Source organism: Lepisosteus oculatus, chromosome 15 (genome assembly GCF_040954835.1).
Source record: "Lepisosteus oculatus isolate fLepOcu1 chromosome 15, fLepOcu1.hap2, whole genome shotgun sequence".
NCBI classification, from domain to species: Eukaryota; Metazoa; Chordata; class Actinopteri; order Semionotiformes; family Lepisosteidae; genus Lepisosteus; species Lepisosteus oculatus.
The window spans coordinates 19,398,204-19,420,145 of record NC_090710.1 but is presented as its reverse complement, the minus strand read 5'-3'; the positions used below and the strand labels follow the sequence as shown (position 1 = coordinate 19,420,145).

Sequence of the window (21,942 nt, the reverse complement as noted above, 5' to 3'; positions counted from 1 at the left end):
CTGTGACCAAATATCACTAATGTGTGACTCTGGAAGTATTATCTTGGACCAAACAGGATTCATTTGGACCTGCTTCTGGTGGAGATCTCCTAGCGCTGGCACAGTCAGTAAGAGGGTCATGTTTCAGTTTTGAGGGGCGGTATCCTAGAACTTTCACTCAGGGATCATTAAGTTACTTGAGAAACTACAGGATAGCCTGCTGTTTCAGCTATCGTAATATTTATATCTTAAAACTGACATAATGGCATTTCTCTCCTGACTTTCATTGTATGTTTTATTTCAAATTAATATTGTTTATAAGCTTAAATAAATCCATGCTTACATTAAGTAATAATCACATTCAACGTTACATTATAAATCCGTGGGAGTAGTAATTTGTATGGAAGCCCGTTTCCGCCAGGGAGTAAAAAAAAAACGCGCTATGGTATCTCAGAATTCCGACTTAGTAACTCGGAATTCTGATTTACTAAGTTAATTACTCAATTCTGAGACTTAGTATCTCAGAATTCCGACTTAGCAACTCAGAATTCCTAAGTCGCAATTCTGAGATACCATAGGGCGTTTTTTCTTTTACTCCCTGGCGGAAACGGGCTTCCATAAATTTGTGTTAAGCAATACTGCAAATAATAGGATAAAGCAAAGTCTTAAACGCAAATTCGGTACAAATAACGTTTTTCTAAAAAATAAAATAGAAAATCAGCAAGATGCTGTTTATTCGAGTTATATTGTACACTTTGCATAGAAGTAGGTGTTTGCGGTTCAGCATGGTGGCGCAGTGATTAGCATTGCTGCTTTACAGCTCTGAGGCTTGGGGTTCAATTCCCGACTTGAGGTGTTATCTGCATGCAGTATGCATGTCCTCCCAGTGTTTGTCTTGGTCTCCTCTCAGTCGAAAGACAAGGGAAGTTAACTTCCTTCTGGGAAGATTGATAGTGGTGTGAGTGTGCACATATACAGTGAAAAAGTATGTACACCCCTGAAAAGGTATGTGTTTTTCTCAACATATTTACATGTATGGATACAGTATTTGATCATTTGAACAATATTGATTGATGATTGTGATCTGATTTTACAAATTAAAATTCTTTGCCATCATTTATTCAACAAAAAAGTCAGGAATGCAATTGTCTGCTGTGGAAAAAATAAGTACACCCTCCAGCTTCAGTTGCTGGTGTTGCCCCCTTTGGCAGAAATCACCATCTGTAGGCATTTTTTGTAATTGTCCATCAGTCTCTTACACCAACTTGGAAACATTTTTTCCCACTCCTCCTTACAGAATTCCTGTACTGCCCACTTCAAGTTCCCCCCACAGCATTTCAATGGGGTTAAAATCTGGGCTTTGACTTTGGCCATTCCATAACCCTCCCTTTCTTCTTTTTGAGCCATTCCTTTGTGGATTTGGTTGAGTGTTTTGGGTCTTTGTCCTGTTGCAAAGTCCACTTACAGTTCAGCTTCAGCTTTAGCTTTTTGACAGATGGCCTCGCATTCTCCTCAAGTACTCTGGTGCAATGTACAACTCATGGCTGACTATGATGGCAAGCTGGCCAGGCCCTGAGGTAGAAAAGCAACCCCAAACCATAATCCTTCCACCACCATGCTTTACAGTTGGTATGAGGTTCTTTCAGTCAAAGGCAGTTTTTGGTTTTCACCAAACAAGACATCTGGCATTGTGGCCAAACAGCTCTACCTTCATCTCATCCACCCAGAGCACATTGTTCCATTAGTTGTGATCTTCACCTAGGTGTTGTCTGGCAAACTTCAGTCATGCATCTATATTCTTTTTTGAAAGCAGAAGCTTCTTCCTTCCTGACCTCACGTGTAGGGCAAAGTTGTGCAGTCTCTTTCAGATGGTTGACTCATGCACTTTGACATTGACTGAGACAAGACTTGCCTGTAATCCCTTGTTGTTATCCTGGGGCTCTTGGAGACTTCCTGCAGCATTTTTCAGTCAGCTTTTGGGCTGAATTTGATGAGACAACCTGGATAGATTGCCAGTGGTTTGAATTTTTTTACTTTTAGACAGTGGAGTGATTGACTACAAATTGCTTGGAAACACACACACATTGCTAAGACCAACCCAAACCACAGGTTTCTGATATTTATATAAGGCAATGCCCTCCAAATTACTCTCTAATGACGTTCTGATCATTTGCACCTGTTTCTCATTTTAGGCATTTGATGCAGTGATAAAGGTTGGGGGTGTACTAACTTTTTCCACACAAGGAACTTGCATTTCTGTTGATTTAATAGTACAAATGAGTGCCAAATGTGATTTTGTGAAACTTGGGAACTGGGGGTTGGGGTCACAGCTGTATAATTAAATAATTCGCTGAAAGATACTATAATATATACAGTATGTAATACACTAGAAATACTGTAACTGACCAGTCCAGTTGAATAATCTCACTTTCTTTGCAAACGTTCGTTGTACAGAGATGCGCCGTGTTTAGCAGATTCTCAGATGTCTCAAGGTCATATTACATAATGAATTAATTTGCTGATGATTTTTCGGATTGGGGGTTTCGCGAGCAGAAACATTTGGGAGCGGGGGGGCGATTTCCGGGAGATTATGGATCACTTGCGGGAGTCTGGGAGGAGATGCTGATTTCCGGGAGACTCCTGTAACTTCCGGGAGTCTTGGGATGTCTGGTGTCCTGTCCAAGGTGTATTCTGCCTTGCGCCTGTTGCTCGCCTGGTTAGGCTCCAGTTCCCTCTGTTTATTTGGAGGTTAATATCAGACAAAATAGAAGTGAAAAGATGGAACATGGTATTGAAACCAGTGGAACCACTGGAAAGTTTTATATATATATCCCACTTACTATATTATAAAATAACTTTACACTTTTAGAGTATTGCCCTTCAGGACATAGGACACTAATGAAAAGTGACTTTCTTCACACAGCAGTGTATACAGTATTCAAAAATTAAAGTCTCTTTCCCCTTAAAATATTACTTTCACTAAAGAAAAGCATCAATGACAATGCAAAATATAAAAGTTTCTGAATACTTGGAACTAATATTAAGATCCAGTGCTTTGGCTCACAGAGATATCACAGTACTTATAATTTTCAGTGTTTTTATTTCTGTGTTTCCTGCAGGCCTGCTGATTCATCCTGCTCTTTTAGCAGAAGTCTGTCTTGGCAGAATAAAGGAAAATCAGACCTGTTGAACTCGATCTATCTAGTATGGCTGCAGAAATACCCAACACTACGCAGGACCCACAAGAAGAAGATTACTTTTCTCGTAAGGAAGTTGACTTCAGTGAGCATGTATTTTCATTTCTTAACCACAACTCCATTAAAATTCAAGAAGACAATGAAAAAATGTACCAGACCGTCAGGAAACAGAAGGGGCGACGCTACAACCACCAAATGAGGAGCGAACTGGAGAGGATTAAAACAATGCAAGAGTCAGAAGCCTTCGGAGATCCGTCAGGATTGGCAGAGGCTGGATTTTACTCCATTGAGGGAGACAAGGCTATGCAGTGCTTCTGCTGCGGTGTGGTTATTGGGCAGATTGGTTTGCAGAAGAGAGCTATGGAAAAGCACCGGGAATGGGACCCCAATTGTGGTTTTGTGAAAGGTGACGATGTGGGGAATATACCAAAATATGATGTCCGTGTACAGGTATCGGAGGCCTGGAGCAGGAACAGCGGCCAAAAATTCAATACCAAACAGCAGCGAGTGGAGTCCTTCCACAACTGGCCCTTTTATGCCCAGCTTGATCCCAGCTTGCTTGCTGAAGCTGGGTTTTTCTATACAGGTAGGGCCAGCTTTTATCGTTAAGATGGAACACTAAACATTGAGATGAATATACCTCCATATATTGTATAATCTATATATTATTACATTGGTATATTAAGATCAGTAGCAACAGAACCCTCAATGTGAAAAAGAATTCCAGAAAGAAATGAATAGTAAAGCTATCAGAAGGAATTGCCATTGCAGAGCTAAGAATTGGGTAAACTTGGTCTATCTACTCCCAGTTTCTCTGCTTCTTTTGTTAATTTGACGCTTTGGCAATGATCCTTCTAAATTCACAGGTGTTTGAGTATATAACAATTTTCACAAAAACAAAGTTCACAAAAACACTGAGGATCAGCTTTGTGATCACCACACAGAGCATTAACACTAGGGCAAATTCATCTGATTATTGCCAAGCTCAGAGGGCAGAAGCTGTTGCCACAAACTCATTAACAAACCACTGTGATGTCAGTGGTAGTGTAAAGTGGATTACTGTCCTAAGTTTACCATTGCGGAGAAGGCATGTTCCCAGGCAATATTCAGAACAAGCATTTCTATGGGCTAGACATGTGCGGTGTTTACTGAAATACGTAGAAAGAATATCATGAAGTGGGGAAAACTTATTTAGAACATAAATTACGATAACGAAAGTAAGGTAAAAGTCCACAAGAGCACATGGGGCCAGAGTTCATCCCGGTTTCGATAGCATTAAGTGGACTACAGAGCAGATGACTTTCCCCTGAATGGGACATCCAATATGAAAGTACAGTATATAAACAAAATGTTAAGTTGGAATTGTGCACATGCTGTCATGTCTATACAGGGGCAATCAGCACGTTTGCTTTCACCTTTCCAGCCCCGAGCCAATGAAATTGGGTCTCCTCTAAATTAGGCCAATTGTTTATCAATCAGGCAGCCAAACCACCAGTCAGTCATAGCATTAAGCGGAGTATTTAAGGCAGGACTCTCTACTAGACCGGTGCTCAAAAATTGAGCTCTAACCACGTTTTGGCTACTGCTTACAAGCCTTTTTGAACCATATCCTTTTCCTTTAACCTTCAACACGCACTGATCCACCACAGATCCAGATTTTATCACTTGGAATCCTCTTTCCAGCACTTTGGAAACTGCCCTGCTCTGGCCCTGCTCTGGCTGCAGATCCTGCTATTCCGCTGTCCATACAGTATATTCCTAGCAGACTCTCCCCAGCGGCCCTTCCCTCTAATTTCCAGACAGCTCCTCTCTCGCTGGCTTCCCCTGCCTTCTTCTCCACAGACAGTCCTCATTATGCAAACTGCAACCTGCGCTCATCTGCACACACTACCTTTAGAACGAAAAAGGAGAAAGTGTCACTCTTTAGCTTTGATATGTCTCGACCTTTGGAACTGTATATCTCACTCTTAAAGAAAGCCAAGCCTTGTTTGTTTTGGTGTGAGCAGTCACGATCTGGTTTGCATCAGTGCGTTTGCTCGGAAATCTTTGCTCAAGAGAAGAAACAAAACAAAATGGGTGAAGCAACAAGATAGTGTTGGAACAGGAGATCTGTGCAGCCTTGTGAATAACAAATCTTGTGAACTGCCAAAAACCAATTCTATGTGATTATTAACCTGTCTGTGTTTTCAAACAATGCTCATTACAGATTCCATAAGGAAGAGCTATAGGATATGTGATGCTTTTACAGAGTTCTGTGGTACTTGAAAATCAAAACAATTTCTGTGATTCATCAAAATATTTTGACAGAGGGGATGGGAACAGTTAAATGATTTGCTTGTTCACAGACTCTTGGGATTTCACTGGGTAGTCTTTCTCTGATCACTTAATGATGTTTAATGCTTGGAAAAGGTCTCTGTCCCTTATAATGTTCTCTTTTCAAAGCTGAAGAAAGCACTTCTGGGTCTGTCAGAGCAGAACAGTCCTTTTAGCCCAGGGATGTACTGTACCTAGTTGCTCATCTCTTGGGGTTGCTTGTGTCTAAGCTGAATAACCCAGACCCCTCGTTATAAAATTAGCATCAGGGTCCAGTACAATGCATGACAAAGTTTACAATTTAGCAAGATTCATGAAAATGTCCAAGATAAAACTTGCTTTATTCCAAGGAGGCCAGAAATCTATCCAGAAACACATGAGCAGAATTAGGAAGCTAATAAAAAAGTAGTTAATTGTGTAACCTTTGTGTAATAGGTCTTTAAATGAGCATAATTATAATGCAGAATTCCTAAAATGTGACAACAGTTAATGGAAAACCTATACAATGGGATAAGGGTAAATTAAAGAAACTTAAACTTCTACAGTCATAGTACAGCTACTTTTTGACTGAAAACAAGTGAATTACAAAAATCTGAGTCTTTTATTACAGTCTGTGAGTCATGAGAAATCTTCAGCTGTTTCAGGATGATGATACCGTAAGATGTACAGTACCAATTTCCTATTCGATAAAATGTGTGACGAGTCCTTTTTCATATTTAAGCATCTGTCCTGGAATTGCCAAATTCTGTTTTTCCCAGGTACAAAGGACCATGTGCTCTGCTTCTGTTGCGGCGGCTGCTTGGGCCATTGGGGAGCGGATGATGACCCCTGGGAGGAGCACGCAAAGTGGTTTCCAGAGTAGGTCACATGGTCCATTTGAGAATTGATCATGAAGACATTTTTAGGACCCTTCAGTTTTTTACTTGCTTTTCTCACACTGCAGTTCATCAGCACGCCCAGCAGGTTAATGCTAAAAAAGTAACTGGAGCAGCTGGGCACTAGGTGTGCTCCTGATGTTAACTGGGCACTGTGTGTGCTCCTTATGTTAACTGGGCACTTGATGTACTCCTGATATTAACACGGTGCTGGGTGTGCTCCTGATGTTAACTGGGCACTGGGTGAATTCCTGATGTTAACTGAGCAGCTGGTGTGCACCTGATGTTAATTGGGTAGCTAAGTGCACTCCTGATGTTAACTGGGCACTGGGGGTGCTCCTGACATTAACTGAGCACTTGATGTACTCCTGATGTTAACACGGTGCTGGGTGTGCTCCTGATGTTAACTGGGCACTGGGTGAATTCCTGATGTTAACTGAGCAGCTGGTGTGCACCTGATGTTAGTTGGGTAGCTAAGTGCACTCCTGATGTTAACTGGGCACAGGGGGTGCTCCTGACATTAACTGAGCACTTGATGTACTCCTGATGTTAACAGGGTGCTGGGTGTGCACCTGACATTAACTGGGCACTTGATGTACTCCTGATGTTAACAGGCCAGCTGGGTGTGCACCTGATGTTAATTGGGCTGCTCGATGTGCCCCTGATATTAACTGGGTAGCTAAATGCACTCCTGATGTTAACTGGGCGCTGGGTGAACTCCTGATGTTAATTTCATACTTCTGTTATCAATGTTTCTGTGTGCTGCTGTTGGAAACCTTTATGAAGATGTGAATACCTTCAGACCAAGAAAACAACAGATGAAATCTTGGAGTACATAAACCAGTATAATGCTTTCAAAGGAGTGAAGGTAAATGTGGTTCTGTTTTTAATACTAATACCCTTGTAGCGCCATGGCCATGTAAATTATAACATTACAAAGTCAACATAATCAAGACTGTGTTTTGCATAATAAGTGTGCAGATTTATTTCAGTCTTCCATTCCCAAGCTGATACAGACTGTTCATTAAGCCAATAATAAAAATTCACCAACAGTAACAATAACACAATTCCATTGCATTACCTCAGTTACAGTATTTATGCTATTACTATTGATTATATATATTAGTATACAAATTAACAAAGCAGTGTACTGTGCTACTGGCAGGTATGCAAACTTTTAATTGTTAATAGTTGTGTGTTTAGTAGTGTTTCAGGAAAAGTCATTAAGTTACGAAAGCTTTTGTTTACCAGGAACACATTAACCAGAAAATGTCAGTAGAAAAGTATGTTTTTTATAAAATCACTTAAATGTGTTTAAATAGCGACTATATCAGCAAACACATTTCCAGTTCAGAGTTCAGAACGATCTTTTTAAAAATAAACATCATGTGCAAAATGTAACTGATCTTTTGCATTTTTAAACATCTGCCCAGTTTAGCATTTCTTGAATAATATAGCCTCTTCCTTATTTGTTCTACAGGGATCCCATTTTAAAAACAGAAAAAAGACACCAGAAGAAAGAACTTGTTCAAGTAAGTCCAAGTATCAGGTTTATTGACTTAGTGCAGTATTTACTGTCAGTGTAGAGTATATGCAGTACCTTGCAAAAGTATTCAGACTCTTCTCATGGTGTCCTAATTTAAGAAATTATAAAATGATGCACAGACATTTATTTTAATGGGGAACATGCAGTCCCAGTTTCCCAGAGTGGTTATTAAATCTCTGTAACAGAATAAATTCATTGACATTATAGACATTTTTTTTTTCAAATTGAGCACAAAACTGTGAATTTTTGTGAAAGTACTGTTAGTTGCCAACTCACATTCGCACAAATTGCAACATGATTCAACCCTTCCTGCTCACTAGTCTCTGTGACTAATGTAATGCCCTAATAAGTATAAGATTGGTTAAATCCAGTTGGAAAGAAAGAGAAAAAGGTTGCTGTGGTTGAATACTTTAGATACCCTCAAAATGTTGAAAATATTAGACACAAAACCAGTTTAACATTTTAATACAGGTGTGATCAAACATCAGACTCCTCCACCCTTTTTATAAACAACACATTTTTTTTCTTTTTCTGTAAATTTACATTATTGAAAGGTATAACAGGACAGAACTAAGCAAACTTGAAACTGTGCAATGTAAATAATTAAACTTGTTAGATGTGACCATTCGGCCTTCATGGTTTATGGAGTAATAAGCTGGGATGAAGGAAATTGCTTATAAAATATAGGACTTACTCCATTTTCTGTTTTGCATTTTGTTTTTCAGCTGATTTGGAGGAAAAGCTGAACATATTTGCAGATGAGAATCTTCGTCTGGAGTCTTTCCTAATGTGGCCTTCAGATTCTTCAGCTGACCCAAAAGCACTGAGCCAAGCTGGGTTTTTCTACACTGGTAAATATACACATCTCCTAAAACGTGTTCCATGAGCCCAGAGAGCCATAGTCACGCTAGTACAAATAATGTAAATGTGTAGGCACACTTTTTAATTCAAAATTTAAAAAAAAAATTATTGACTGAATAAATACCATGACAATACCAACATTATAGTGAATGACTATAATCGTCTTGTTAAATGTCCTTTTGAAAAAGCTTGATTTTCAAAAATCCATCAAAAATGATTGATGAATTTTACTATAATTAAAAATGTACAATTTTACCATTAAATAAAATGTATGGTAGTGATATAGGCCATCATTAACCTGACAAACAAGGTCAAAACAGATTTTGTGAAATTAAGCATTTATCCATCCTTTATCAGGTAGCTACTGTACTGCTTCCTGGAAAAAGGTTGCAATAACCAGGAGCCTATTCTGGAAGCCTTAGGTGGAACTACACATGGATGAGACTTTAGTCACAGAGCCTGGACATGCAAGCACACAAGTACTCTGGGACAATATAGGGATGCTAACTAACCTAACCAATATGTCTCTGGGATGTATAAGAGAAACTGTCCCAATCTCAAGTCCCAAAAAGGTGAATATATTTGATAGCCACTGTATTGAACTATAAGCACTCTGCTGAGTTTCACTCAAATTCTGTTGTTTAAAACTAAATTTCACAATCACAGAAATACAGCTAGATTGAAACGTGTGCTTGAGGGATGGAGAAATACTGTACCCAGATTTTTAATCTCACAACTTTCCAATTTCTTGTTTGCTAATGTTCGCAAAATGTAGTTACAAGACTACTGTCTCACTCCAAGTGTTCTCGACATATTATTACCAGTTCTAAAATCATTTCATTGGTTATCTGGGAGGCATTGGAATTAGTTTAAAATGACTGCATGAACGCACATGGCTGCTCATCTTTAGATGTTGATCACTCCAGGTTTTCTAAAGCTCTCTCAGATCTGCAAACTCTCACTCTCACAAAAAATACCAAAGCTACAGTGGCAGCTGGAGTTTTACTGTCGTGCTCCCTATTTATGGAATTAATTTCCATCAGACATTAAACAAACTACTTGAAACATTTCTGGACATGCTTTTTGTCACTGTTTGTATACAGTATATGCCTCTACATACAGTACATTTGATATCACTTGCTTTTAACTATATGTAGCACTCTGTTGATGAAGAGTGCTACACAAAACAAATCTGATTTTAAGAATCTACTGTAACTTAACATTTGTGTTAACAAGTGCTATGGTGAATCCTTCCATACAGTTGTTTCTAACTATTTTCTTAGTACAGTAACTCACATTTTGGGTGTCCTCTCCAGGAACAGACGACAAGGTGAAGTGCTTCCTCTGTGGAACGGAGGTCTTTAAGTGGGAAGATGGAGATGTTCCTTTTGAGGAACATCAAAAATGGTCTCCACAGTAAGTAGTGAAAAACGTCTTGATTATCAAGTGCTTTTATGTAGCTTAGTTTATTTCAAAATAAACTGTAACAAGAATTGTCAAGCATGACAAAGTAGAAAAGCAACAACTGATGACAGAGAGGGGCATCATTAACAATCAGTTGTTCCAACATTAAACCTTACACGTTTACTTCATACTTCATTATCACAACTTGCAATAACCGTAATTGTAATAGAACCCCCTGCTTATTGCTGTCTTTCCTTGGATTATTTTGTATAGAAACAGTGACAATCAGATGAACCTGCAGACTTTATATGAGAACAAAGTTTGCCTTTACGACACATCTCATCTTCTCATGATATATTGTTACTCCCAGGTAAATATTAGTCATTTAATTAGTGGACAGGTAAAATAATCTCAGACCAGTGTAGACATGACATGACATAGTGCTAAAAGCAAACAGCGGTATAAGGTGAGACTGATCCCCTTTATTAAACACACCACTTGAAATACACAAACCCTTACAAAAATATATGTGTATTTGTACAGGTATGAAATCCTGATTAGTGCCAGAAATGTCAGAACAAAATTGTCTGTCTAATAATACTTAAGCACACATTTTTTTCTGTTATCATTTTAGATGTCCATTTGTTTTAGATAAGCAGCAGCATCATGCTTTTGAAGAAATGGTAGGTAACCATGTTGTAATCTCTGTAAGTTCTGTAAGAACATGATCAGGTTGAGTGACTAATGATGATTTTTTTTATATGCATGAGTACAGTAGATTGCTTCAGCAAAATCTGGCAAGCAATAGGTGCAAAGCAGGGTAGACCCTGCTCAGGACGCCAGTCCAAAACAGAGCCCACACGGACACAAACGCGTGCACACTCATACCAGGGCCAGTTATTCCAGGAGCCAGTTAACAGCCTGGTATGTTTTTGCACTGGGAGGAAACCAGAGCACATAGAGGAAACTCACCCAAACATGAGGGAACCATTCGAACACCACGCAGACAGCACCTCGGGTCCAGAATTGAACCGGGGTCCCCAGCCCTGCAGGGCTAACCCCTGTGCCACTGTGCCAATGTATCCTCAATATGAAATATTTTACTTTGAATGGGATATTAATCTTATTGTGTAATGCTATTCTGAAGGAAATATTTGGCCTGTTTCTCAGGTGTCTGAAATATATATGGCTGTATTGTTTTTAGTTGGGTTCTTGGAAAGATTTGCTAAATGCTGATGTCTTGATACTATAAATTGTGTTTTTTGATTAATTCATAAATATCTTGTTGATTTATTAACAAATGTATTCAATTGCAGAAATCTGAATCGACATCAAAGAAAAACAACCTACAGGACCAGGAGCCAGAGTTCCCAGGTTTGTTGTGAACATACATTTTCAGGTGGAAGATCATATCACATCACCTTTGTTTAATAAGGCTCTCATTATTCAAGACGAAATACAGCTAAGGGTTTTAGGCAGATGATATTGGACTCAGCAGTCAAAATAATTATAATTTAATAATACAAAAAACAGCAAATAAATATTCAAACCAGTCGATGCCTTGGTGTGTTTTTCCTGAATATACAGTTGTATGCAAAAGTTTGGGCACCCCAGGCCAAATTATGTGTTTTGTTGATTTTCTAAGTGAAAAAAGTTAGCATAACCCTTGCAGTGAACAAACTTAAACTTGACATATTTCTGCAAATTGTAACGCACAGTTTCTATTTATTTGCTGAATTTAACAGAATTAAAAAAATAAAACAGTAAATGTGGCCTTGTGCAAAAGGTGATCCACTGAGGTTCCACCCATCCGCTTTCATAATGTGACACTGCAAATGGAAGATATTCATGAAAATGGTGTGTTTACCCAGGTCCAGTTGCCCTGCCAAGATACAGTAACTCCAAGAGCAAACCGGATAAGACTTTCATCAAATCTGATTATGTTTAGAAGCAGACAAACCTAGGCGGTCCAGAAGCTTTTTCTCAGCATTGTAGTGAAAGACTTAACGTCAGTTTCAGCATCAGCAAGATTTGCCGTAATAAGATCTGCATGAAGAGTTAAAGTGATACACCTGTAATAATATAATAATAATAATAGCTTACACTTATATAGCGCTTTTCTGGACACTCCACTCAAAGCACTTTACAGGTAATGGGGACTCCCCTCCACCACCACCACTGTGCAGCATCCACCTGGATGATGCGACGGCAGCCATAGTGCGCCAAAACGCTCACCACACATCAGCTATTAGTGGGGAGGAGAGCAGAGAGTAATGAAGCCAATTCATAGATGGGGATTATTAGGAGGCCATGATTGGTAAGGGCCAATGGGAAATTTGGGCCCTTACCAAATTTCCCATTGGGACGCCGGGGTTACACCCCTACTCTTTTCGAGAAACACCCTGGGATTTTTAATGACCACAAAGAGTCAGGACCTTTGTTTTACGTCTCATCGAAAGGACGGGACCCGTTTACAGTATAGTGTCCCCATCACTATACTGGGGCATTAGGACCCACAGGGACTGCAGGGTGAGCGCCCCCTGCTGGCCCCACTAACACCTCTTCCAGCAGCAACCTTAGTTTTTCCCAGGAGGTCTCCCGTCCAGATACTGACCAGGCTCACACCTGCTTAGCTACAGTGGGTTGCCAGTTGTGAGTTGCAGGGTGATATGGCTGCTGGCCATATAATATAATCCCTGTATTGTGTTTTGAGTGCTGTAGGTCTTGTGTTCACAATTCAGATCTTAAAAATTACTTCACTATGGTCACAAATGAGAGAATGTCTTTTTGTGCCCATCTGATTTGTTTGATCAGAGAATCTCATCCAGCCATTTATTTATTTTTTTTAATTTGAATTGCCTTTGTTGTAACAGATTTAATTGAGCTTAATTTGTTTATAAATCCACATTATCTGAAATCCATGTATGCATTTTTCATGTCTTGTCTCACAGCTAAAAATCTCACAATCGCACATAGGAGAAAATGAGGGAGTACTGTATATACAGACTCTTCCACTCTAATTCTCCCACTTTCAAGCTGTTTGTCCTCCGAGATGACACAGGCACCACTGCACTATATCAGAGGTTCAGTGCTGATTCATGGAGAAACGCATTCCTCACTAACAGCACCATTAGCCTGTTTGTGCCACAGAGAGTTTTTAAAAGAGCCCTGGTCAACTAATCCCACCCTACTCTTGACCCATGACATGACCGAGACTTGCAACCACAATCATAGTGCTCCCTGTCATTTTCCAGTTTCACCTGTTGGGGAATTTAGCAGCCTCCATTATCTGTTTCTTGAGAGAAGACAGGGTATTAACCCAGATGATAATGTGGCTAGGTACACTTTTTAACACCTTAATGTGTAGGACAGGTGGAACAGAGAGGATAGAAATAGAGAATAGAGAGAAAAGAGGATAGGCCAACTCTTATCTGTTACCTTTCTATATTACTCTTCAATAAGAGATGAAGAGTGTTTTCTAAGATGGCTCAGATTGTTTGCTCTTTTCTTCTCAGAATGTAATCCTATAACTGAAGATGTGAGAACATTTGAAGACAGACTCTCTAACTTTCTGAGAAATGTTTACAGCAGCCTATCGTTCTGCAAACCAGCAGTGGTAGAAGATGTGAGCTGCTTCGCCATCGACCTGAAAAAGGTGTTTGTAGATCTTGCCATGACTTCACAAGAGCAGAAGGGAAGTTCAGCACAGAGCGTGACCCTGCCTGAGTTACTGAGGAGCTTGGATGGCCTAACTGTTGTAAAAGGGGGCAGAGGCACAGGGAAGACGGCCTTGCTGAAAAAGATTGCCATTCTCTGGGCTTCTGATTATTGCCCCGTATTGAGCCGGTTCCAATTTGTGTTTTATGTCTCTTTTTCAAACCTAAATGCAAGCCCTGCTCTTGTCTCAGTGAAAGCCAACCTGGAGAGGATGATGAAACAATATGGTGAATCAGCCTTGTTTCTCCTGGATGATGTTGGAGAGGGAGAAAACCCATTGTTGGAAAAACTGAGAGAGAAACTCCAATCCCAGGAAAGACCGCATTGTCTGTCCATGGTCATTGCCATATGTCCTTATATGATGGACAGAATCAACCTCCTCCCAGACAGAACTGTCACTTTAAAGGACTTCCCTACTTGCAGATCAGCCTGTCTAGTCAAAAGACTTATATGGCCAAATCTCAGCATAATGAAAAAATGTTTGGAGAAAGTATGGTTCTATTCATTTAAAGCCAGCTTGAAGACACCCTTTTGTGCCTTGGCTCTCTGCATATCACTAGTGCAGAAGCCTGGGATGAATTTGAGCACTGGATCTTCATTTTACAGTACCTTCGTCCAGTACCTCATGCAGGGAATTGATGAGAACTCGAAGTTGCTTTTAGTAGAACAGTTGGCTTGGGAAGGTTTGATGAGAAATCAGTTTGAGTTTACAGACAAAGACTTGACAAATCTTGGCCTACAGTCAGGTTGGTTGATTAAGCAGGGGTTAGTGGTAGAAGGGAACTGTGGGCCCCACAGCCTTCGTTTCATAGATGAATACTTCCAGGAGTATTTGGCAGGGCGATATCTGGCACATTTATTCAACTCTGACCAGATAGAAAAGGCTTCAATCTGCCTGAGTCAAATCATGCCATTTCCTAAAGCACTGGGACAGTTCTATCTGTTACTACTTCACTGCTTTCATCATTCCGGCAAGGCTGCAACAGTCATCATTCCACAACTGTTGGCTCAGTACAGTTGTCTAGATGCCTGGATGTCTGCTGATACAGACAAAGGATTGCACAAGCAGTCCAGCAGTCCACGTTCACTTATAAGAATTTTAACTCAGTGTGTCAAAATGTGTGCCGTGTTCTTCGATGGGAGTACCACACATTGGAAATCATCAATGATAGATGGGAATATTTTTTATTTAATAAATGTGGAGCGGGTCCTGAAGCTCATCTATGAAAGCAATTGCACATCCGTGGGATTCCCCATAATACGGCAACATCTTGCTGGGACAACACTCCACTTTGATTCACCCATGTACCCAATATTGTGTGTGCTGTATTTCCTCAAAGACTACCCACAGTGTATCCCAGAGCTGCAGTGCACCCGAGTTACCTTTTCCGATGTCTTGGACTGTGTGGAGACCGATCCCTCTCAGCCGCATTCCTGGAAGTTTGTTCAGCTGCCTGTCGAGTTTGTTTCTGCTTTTCAAGCAGCATATCAGCAAAAAGTGACTGGTGAAAAGCTACATTTGGCAGCTAACCGGGTCGCATCGTTCGAAAAGAACGACGTCCTCCGTCTTTCTGTCCTGTTTTCTGTGTTCAAACGGATTGACATTGAAGTGGAAGACAGCCCAGGTTTCCTCTCTTGGATTCAGTGCATCCTGGATAAGTTCAGAGAAAGCTGGGTGAGGTGCCGTATAATTGGATGTTCCCTGGCCCAGGAAGACAGGAAGTGTCTGCTGTCAGCCACAGAACTTAAAGTATTGGAGCTAGTAGGGACAGCTGCCAGTCCTGTCTCAGGTGAGTCTGATTCCCACCGTGACTTTAGTTTAACGTTTATTCCAGTTTGGTAGGCATAGTCTGAGACTTTAAGATCACATATACCTGTATATACATTTATGAATATATGAATTAAACGGTCCTTGGATGAGATTCACCTTTACACGTATGGTCATAACCTTACCAACAAACTTATAAAAGATACATGGCTTGGCAAAGGACATAGACATCTTAGACACATGGTGTTACATGATAGTGTGAGCATCAACAATTGACTCAGATTATAACTTTGTTTTTAAAACAGTTTGACTTGGATGAGAAGAAACTAAAATTGTTTAGTTCACATAGATCAGAACCTTGAAAAACATGATCAGTTCAAAGTAAGCAATACATGAGCAGACTATGAAATGTTTGAGTTTCGAATTACATTTAATCTAAATGCAATTATCAGTCAGAGCAGTTATTAGCGTCTTTTGTGTCTCTACTCTCCCACTGTGCCATTATGCCACCCAAGAACGAATGTAAATGAGGAAAAAGAGTAGAACAATGTAAAATGTAAGATGTTTCCACAGCATTATACAGTTCTTTGTTTTCGTTTACATTTTCTCATATATTTTTAATACAGAATAGCAAGACTCAGTAAGAAAGGTTAAATATGGAATGACTGGTAATGTGCATTTATACTCATCCAAAAATATTTCTGACTTATTCTGCTCCAACCTCTGCAAGGGAACCTAATCTTGAGCGACTACACACCAGCTCTCTACCTCTACTGGAGGTATTGAACCTCAGGCCAGTGAAAAGCGCAGCCTGAAACAACCATACCATCACACAGAGAATGAAAACAATGAGAAGAACAGTAGGAGGGGCAGGCTGGCAGGGCGAGGCGAGCCAAAATATAATGATGTTGTGTGGAAAAATATTTTATACAGCCCTCGGGTGGAATCCTACACATTTCCTTAAAAAACACGAAATCAAAAATCACCAGGTTTAAATCGGCACAGGTTAATTTGTGGAAGGTCAAGAGTGGAGAAACTGTAATCACAATATGAAATAAAATCTGGACACCAAAGGTTCCGTGGGCGTTATGGAAGGTTACTGCTATTGCAATGGCTGATCTGCTCCTCACAGCCTGTCTCCATGTTGTGAGGAAGGCATATTTGAGTGGCTTTTACACAGATCTAGAAAAACAATTCTCAGAGAATATCATTAGTTTCCTGTGAGGCTACTAGTAGAAGTCATTTCTCCTTTTAGCAGTTTTTATTTTCAGAGGATTCCTGTTTGTAAGAATATTTTGGTAATTAAATTGGATGAAGCATTGAGTGTTTATAAATTCTTCACTACTGCTACATAGAATAACATTTCTTAAAACAGATCTAGTAAAACAACACAATAACTTTAATTAAGAATGTTGAAATGTTTCTTGTAAATTTTATTACATGAACAGTTCATTTTGCCCTTCATTCACAATATTTAAAGAAAAGGATTCATGGGCATTAGTTGATGAGCATATGCTCAGACTGTCCTGGCACAAACTCGTACTTGACTTGAATACTCAGTGGCAATAAAGAGAAATATTTGGTAATCCATAAATCCTTGTGTCTGAAGAAGGGGTAAACTAATATGCTATTCTTGTCTTCTGTTTTTCATCTTTTCAGAATACATTCTGCGCCATCTTGACAAGTTCACTGCCCTGGAAGAGCTCCAGGTGTCCGTTAGTCCCCCATCCCAGGTTGTTGAGAAAATCCCACTTGGATTCCGGAATCTTGTTAACCTGAGAAGCATCAAACTGTACAATATTGACCTCACAGAAGATACATCCAGTTTAGGTAATGTGAGTTGTCTTGGTCTGTCACAGCACTCAAGTCAGTTTCCGCACAGCAAAAAAAAACTTTTTTCTGCAAAGCCAGTACAGGAGCAAGTAAAGGTTAATAGCCTATGGCCTATGGCCTACTATTTCTCTTTGAATTAAGTGTTATTAAAGAGTTCAAATAATCTTTGTGTGCCTTGACCAAGCAACCTGGTGCTGTCTGTATAATGGCACAGTAATGTAGTTAAGGCAGCCCCTCTTTGTGATCTCAGCCACAGAATGACCTAGTGTTCTTTGCATGTGGGAAAGTAAGGGAAATGAGCTTGTCTTTTGGAAAACAATTTCCTGGAGAATCCTGTGCTTTTAAAGACGTTTATGATATCAGACCTTGATATACATTTGCCTTTTCCGGACATTATCACAATGTAAAAAAAAATCATATTGAGTTAATTTTTTTTCTTCTGTTTAAAGCCTGGTTCATCCGACACTTCAGCTGTCTGACTGTGTTCCATCTGAGATGTGCTTCCTGTCCTGGATTTGAGCAGCTGGCAAAGGCACTGAGTTCCTGTAAGGGGCTACAGGAGCTGAAATTAGGAAGCTTCACATTAAATGAAACAGAAACCCAGACGTTAGGTAAGTGCTTAATTTAATAGAGCTTGTTTTTAAACAGAAACTAGCAACATATAACAAGTAAATTTTTGAAATATTAACTAATATTTTCATGAAGTTTGTACATACAGTATACTGTATATAAAACAAGAAACAATCCTTATTCTTCATCATTCTTCAATAAAGTAATAAACTATATACAAAAATTTGGCATAGGCCGAATATCTTTCCCGATATATAAAAGGCAACATGGTGGGACAGTTGTTAGCATTGCTGCCTCGCAGCACTGGGCCCCTGGGTTCAATTCCAGACCTGGTATGCTGTCTGTGTAGAGTGTTCTCCCTGTGTTTGCACTGGTTTCCTTTGGGTGCTCTGGTTTCCTCCCACAATCCAAAGACATACTGGTAGATTAATTGGCTTCTGGGAACATTGGTCCTTGGTATGCGTGTTCGTGTCCGTGTGTCTGCCTTGTGATTGACTGGCATCCTATCCAGGGTGTACCCCGCCTTGTGGAGGTAGCCTCTAGCTCCCCCTTGACCATGATTTGGGCGAATTGCTTAGAAAATGGATGAATGGATGTTCTGTTTGAAAAAAGGACATTTCAGATAATTCGAAAAGTATCTTTTCTTCTCATAGCTTCTTTGCTGTCAAATCTCCAGTCTCTTCGGATCCTCAGTCTGTGGCGACTGAAGGTGGAGGCCGATTCTGCTGTAGAAACATTTGGTGAGACCTGCTGTTGCTCTGTTCTTAGCACCTACACATTCGAGCATCTCTAAAGCACCAGTTTTCCACCTTTAGTTCCTCACTGCACAAAACTGTAGAATAATTTTTTAGCACAATTTAGCACATTTATTTTGTGATACTGAAATTCCCTATTTAAAACTCTTTTCTGTCTGTGCAGATGCTACATCTTTTAGTCCAGGTAAGGGCAGCACCCTGGAATCGAGATACTGCCGGTTCTAATTTGAATAGACAGCAACACTGATTCCTGAAAGTAAACTCTCTCAATTCTGCCATTTAAAATGGAACTGAAAGTAAAAATGGAGTCATAACTGCAGGTGTCTTGTAACCCTAACCCTAGACTGGCCTGAAATTCAGGTCTATTTCAATCGCATTTTAACAGCGTATTTCAACTGATGTAAAAGTTCCATAGAGAAAATACATTATTGGATGAGATCTATTTTTACTAGTTTTAATGAATGCATTTGAGTATTTTTGGCTCTTATTTGTTGGAGTGGAGAATCTTTTCCAATCTGAGGAATGCAGGGCTTCATAGAGAGATGGCAGAATTGCTCCCTTTAAACCCTAGCTAGGGTTAGGGTTAGGATTCTCACAGTACTTAGACATTTTTTAACCTCATGGCTGTATTTTGGGGCCCACGTGAAGTTTAGGAAGAGTGATACTTTTCTCCCATCTTCAATTTTGTTCTCTTGACATATGTGGCACTTTACATTGCATTGGACATTTCAAGAAGTGTATTCCAGATATGGGTAAAATCAAAAGTGTAGAGAAAATTCATTCCACTGGCTAAACTCTCTTTATTCAGTCATTTTAAATGGAATCAGATGTAAAAATTGAGTCAAAATTTGATGGGTCTTTGAACCCTAACCCTTACCCTAGACTGGCCTGAAATTCAGGTGTATTTCAATCCCTTTTTAACAGCGTATTTCAAGCGATTGAAATATTTCGTAGAGAAAATATATTATTGGAGAACATCTATTTCTTAAGAGTTTTTATAAATGCATTTGAGAATTTGTAGTTCTTATTTGTTGGAGAGAAGAATATTTTCCAGTCTGATGAATAGAGGGCTTCAAAGACAGATGGTAGAATTGCTCACCTTAAACCCTATCTAGGGTTAGGGTTAGGATTTTCAAAGTACTTAGACATTTTTTAACCTCATGGCTGTATTTTGGGGCCCAGGTGAAGTTTAGGAAGAGTGATACTTTTCTCTATCTTCAATTTTTTTTCAGATATATTTGGCAGTACTGTATATATTGCTTGGCCATGTGCATTGCATTGAGAAAATGCATTCTATTGGGTAAACTCTCTCAATTCTGCCATTTCAAATGGAACTGGATGTAAAAATTGAGTCAAAATTGGATGGGTCTTGTAACACTAATCCTAGTCTGGCCTGAAATGCATACTTGTTTCAATCCCATTTTAACAGCATTTTTCCAATGAATGAGAATCTGAATAGAGATGTATTAAATAAATTTATTTAAGTTTTCCTGAATAGATTTGAATGGTTAAATGCAGATGAATACTTGACTTCCTCCTCCTTTAGAGACAGTTTAGTGTAACTGCACATCTGGTTTTGGTCTTTTTTCTGGAATCAAATGATCAGAATAGTTATAGCCTTTTTCCATTGACCAAATTAACAACATTTCAAGGCTTGGGTTCCACATGAAAAGCCTGACTGTTTTTTTGTTTTCTCCTCATTTAGCCAATGCCTTGGAAACTCTGTCACAGCTTGAGTGCCTGAAAGTCCCTGCACTTACCCAGAGGTCTGAGCTCATTGTGGAGAAGCTTCACCTGTTTTCTGAACTTCAGTCTCTGCGGATGGACTGCTGTCTCAATGATGACTCTCTAAACAGATTAGGTAGAATGTTTCACTTTGGAGTTTAGAACCACGATTTTCTGTAGGACAGATTATACTTTTACATGCTTACCACAATATGGTGGATTAATTTGCTTAGCAGCTGCTCTTTTCTCAGGTTCACTTTACAGTTGTATACAATCAATGCAATAAGCAGAAATAACAGAAACCATACAATTAGCACATTTCCATCATAAAGGAAACCTATGAAACAAATGTGCATGTGCCTGGTAATGGGGTTAGTTTAGAGGTAAAGGGATATCAGTAAATAATAGTATCCTACTGAGTTGTTTAAGATGAAAATTTCAGTGAAGTTTTAAATATATCTAAGCAATCAAGATCTCAGTGGCAACAAAACCTAGAATACAACATTTTCTAATAAAAACAAATGGAAACACTGTGATAAAAGAATAACTAATCCCATTCTGGACTGTTTTGGTCCGCCTTCAGATGGTGCCAGTGGATAAACTCCGTGTGTTTTGGTATTGCTAGCATCTTTATTTCCGCTCCCTACAGCTCAGACAGCAAGGGCTGGTCATTTATGTCGACTCCAGAAGCTGGTGCTGAATGACCACCAGGCCGTCACGGACGTGGGCTGGAAGGGATTTTTCCAAGGACTTGGCGGACTGGAGGAGTTGCGTAGTTTCTCTCTGTCACAGAAGAGCCCTGCTGCTGCTGCTGTTGATCCAGGGGCAGATACCGTCCAAGCTCTGATGCAATGTGTGTCCCGGATGCCCTGTCTGCGTCTCCTCTTGCTGCTTGGCTGGTTTTCCAAAAAAGAGGACTCGGAACCTGTCCGAGGTCTTAAACAAAGCCATCCCAATCTCGACATCGACCTGCGTTTCAAAGATCTCCAGTTGCCAGCAGAAATTAGGATGGTACTTTTAGAAGTAATCAACGGCATTCGACAGTGTCATTTCACTTAAATGGAACACTGTATATGATTTTGCTGATGGTAATCAATTTTTATTTGTAGCACCAATAATCCAGAGTTAGTAAAGTTAGGTTACATATTGCTATGTGTATATTCGAATCCAAATCTTTCCACGGTCTGCAAGTAGTCCTATTAAACTGCACACCCCCCACAGAAATATCACTCTCTGTGTGGCTCATGTTTTGGAAAAGTTATTTAAAATATTTTGCAGAGAGAAATTTCAGTTTTCTGCTTTGGGTTCAGCCTCTCTGATTTCACTGCATTTCTACATCATGGACAGTTCAACCATGCCAATTTAAGTCTTTGGGGTGTGACTTTGAGGTAAATAATTC

At 39.7% G+C, this 21,942-nt stretch overlaps 1 protein-coding gene across 3 annotated transcripts; it reads left to right on the top strand.

Annotated features, from left to right (window-relative positions):
• Positions 1-14: 14 nt before the first annotated feature.
• Positions 15-21,767, top strand: LOC102686781 (baculoviral IAP repeat-containing protein 1e-like). 3 transcript variants are annotated; one of them, XM_015363881.2, is made up of 15 exons: positions 15-103; positions 3,099-3,762; positions 6,248-6,347; positions 7,151-7,232; positions 7,845-7,896; positions 8,636-8,761; positions 10,088-10,187; positions 10,810-10,858; positions 11,492-11,549; positions 13,691-15,682; positions 17,320-17,490; positions 17,943-18,104; positions 18,717-18,803; positions 20,524-20,679; positions 21,193-21,767. In XM_015363881.2, the coding sequence occupies exons 2-15, from the start codon at positions 3,186-3,188 to the stop codon at positions 21,600-21,602; spliced, it is 4,122 nt and encodes a 1,373-aa protein (XP_015219367.2). In that variant the 5' UTR covers positions 15-103; positions 3,099-3,185; the 3' UTR covers positions 21,603-21,767. The 3 variants fall into 3 exon arrangements, with proteins under 3 accessions (XP_015219367.2, XP_015219368.2, XP_015219369.2); XM_015363882.2 differs by having other exon boundaries at positions 33-107; XM_015363883.2 differs by lacking the exon at positions 15-103 and adding an exon at positions 915-984.
• The last annotated feature ends 175 nt before the right edge of the window (positions 21,768-21,942 follow it).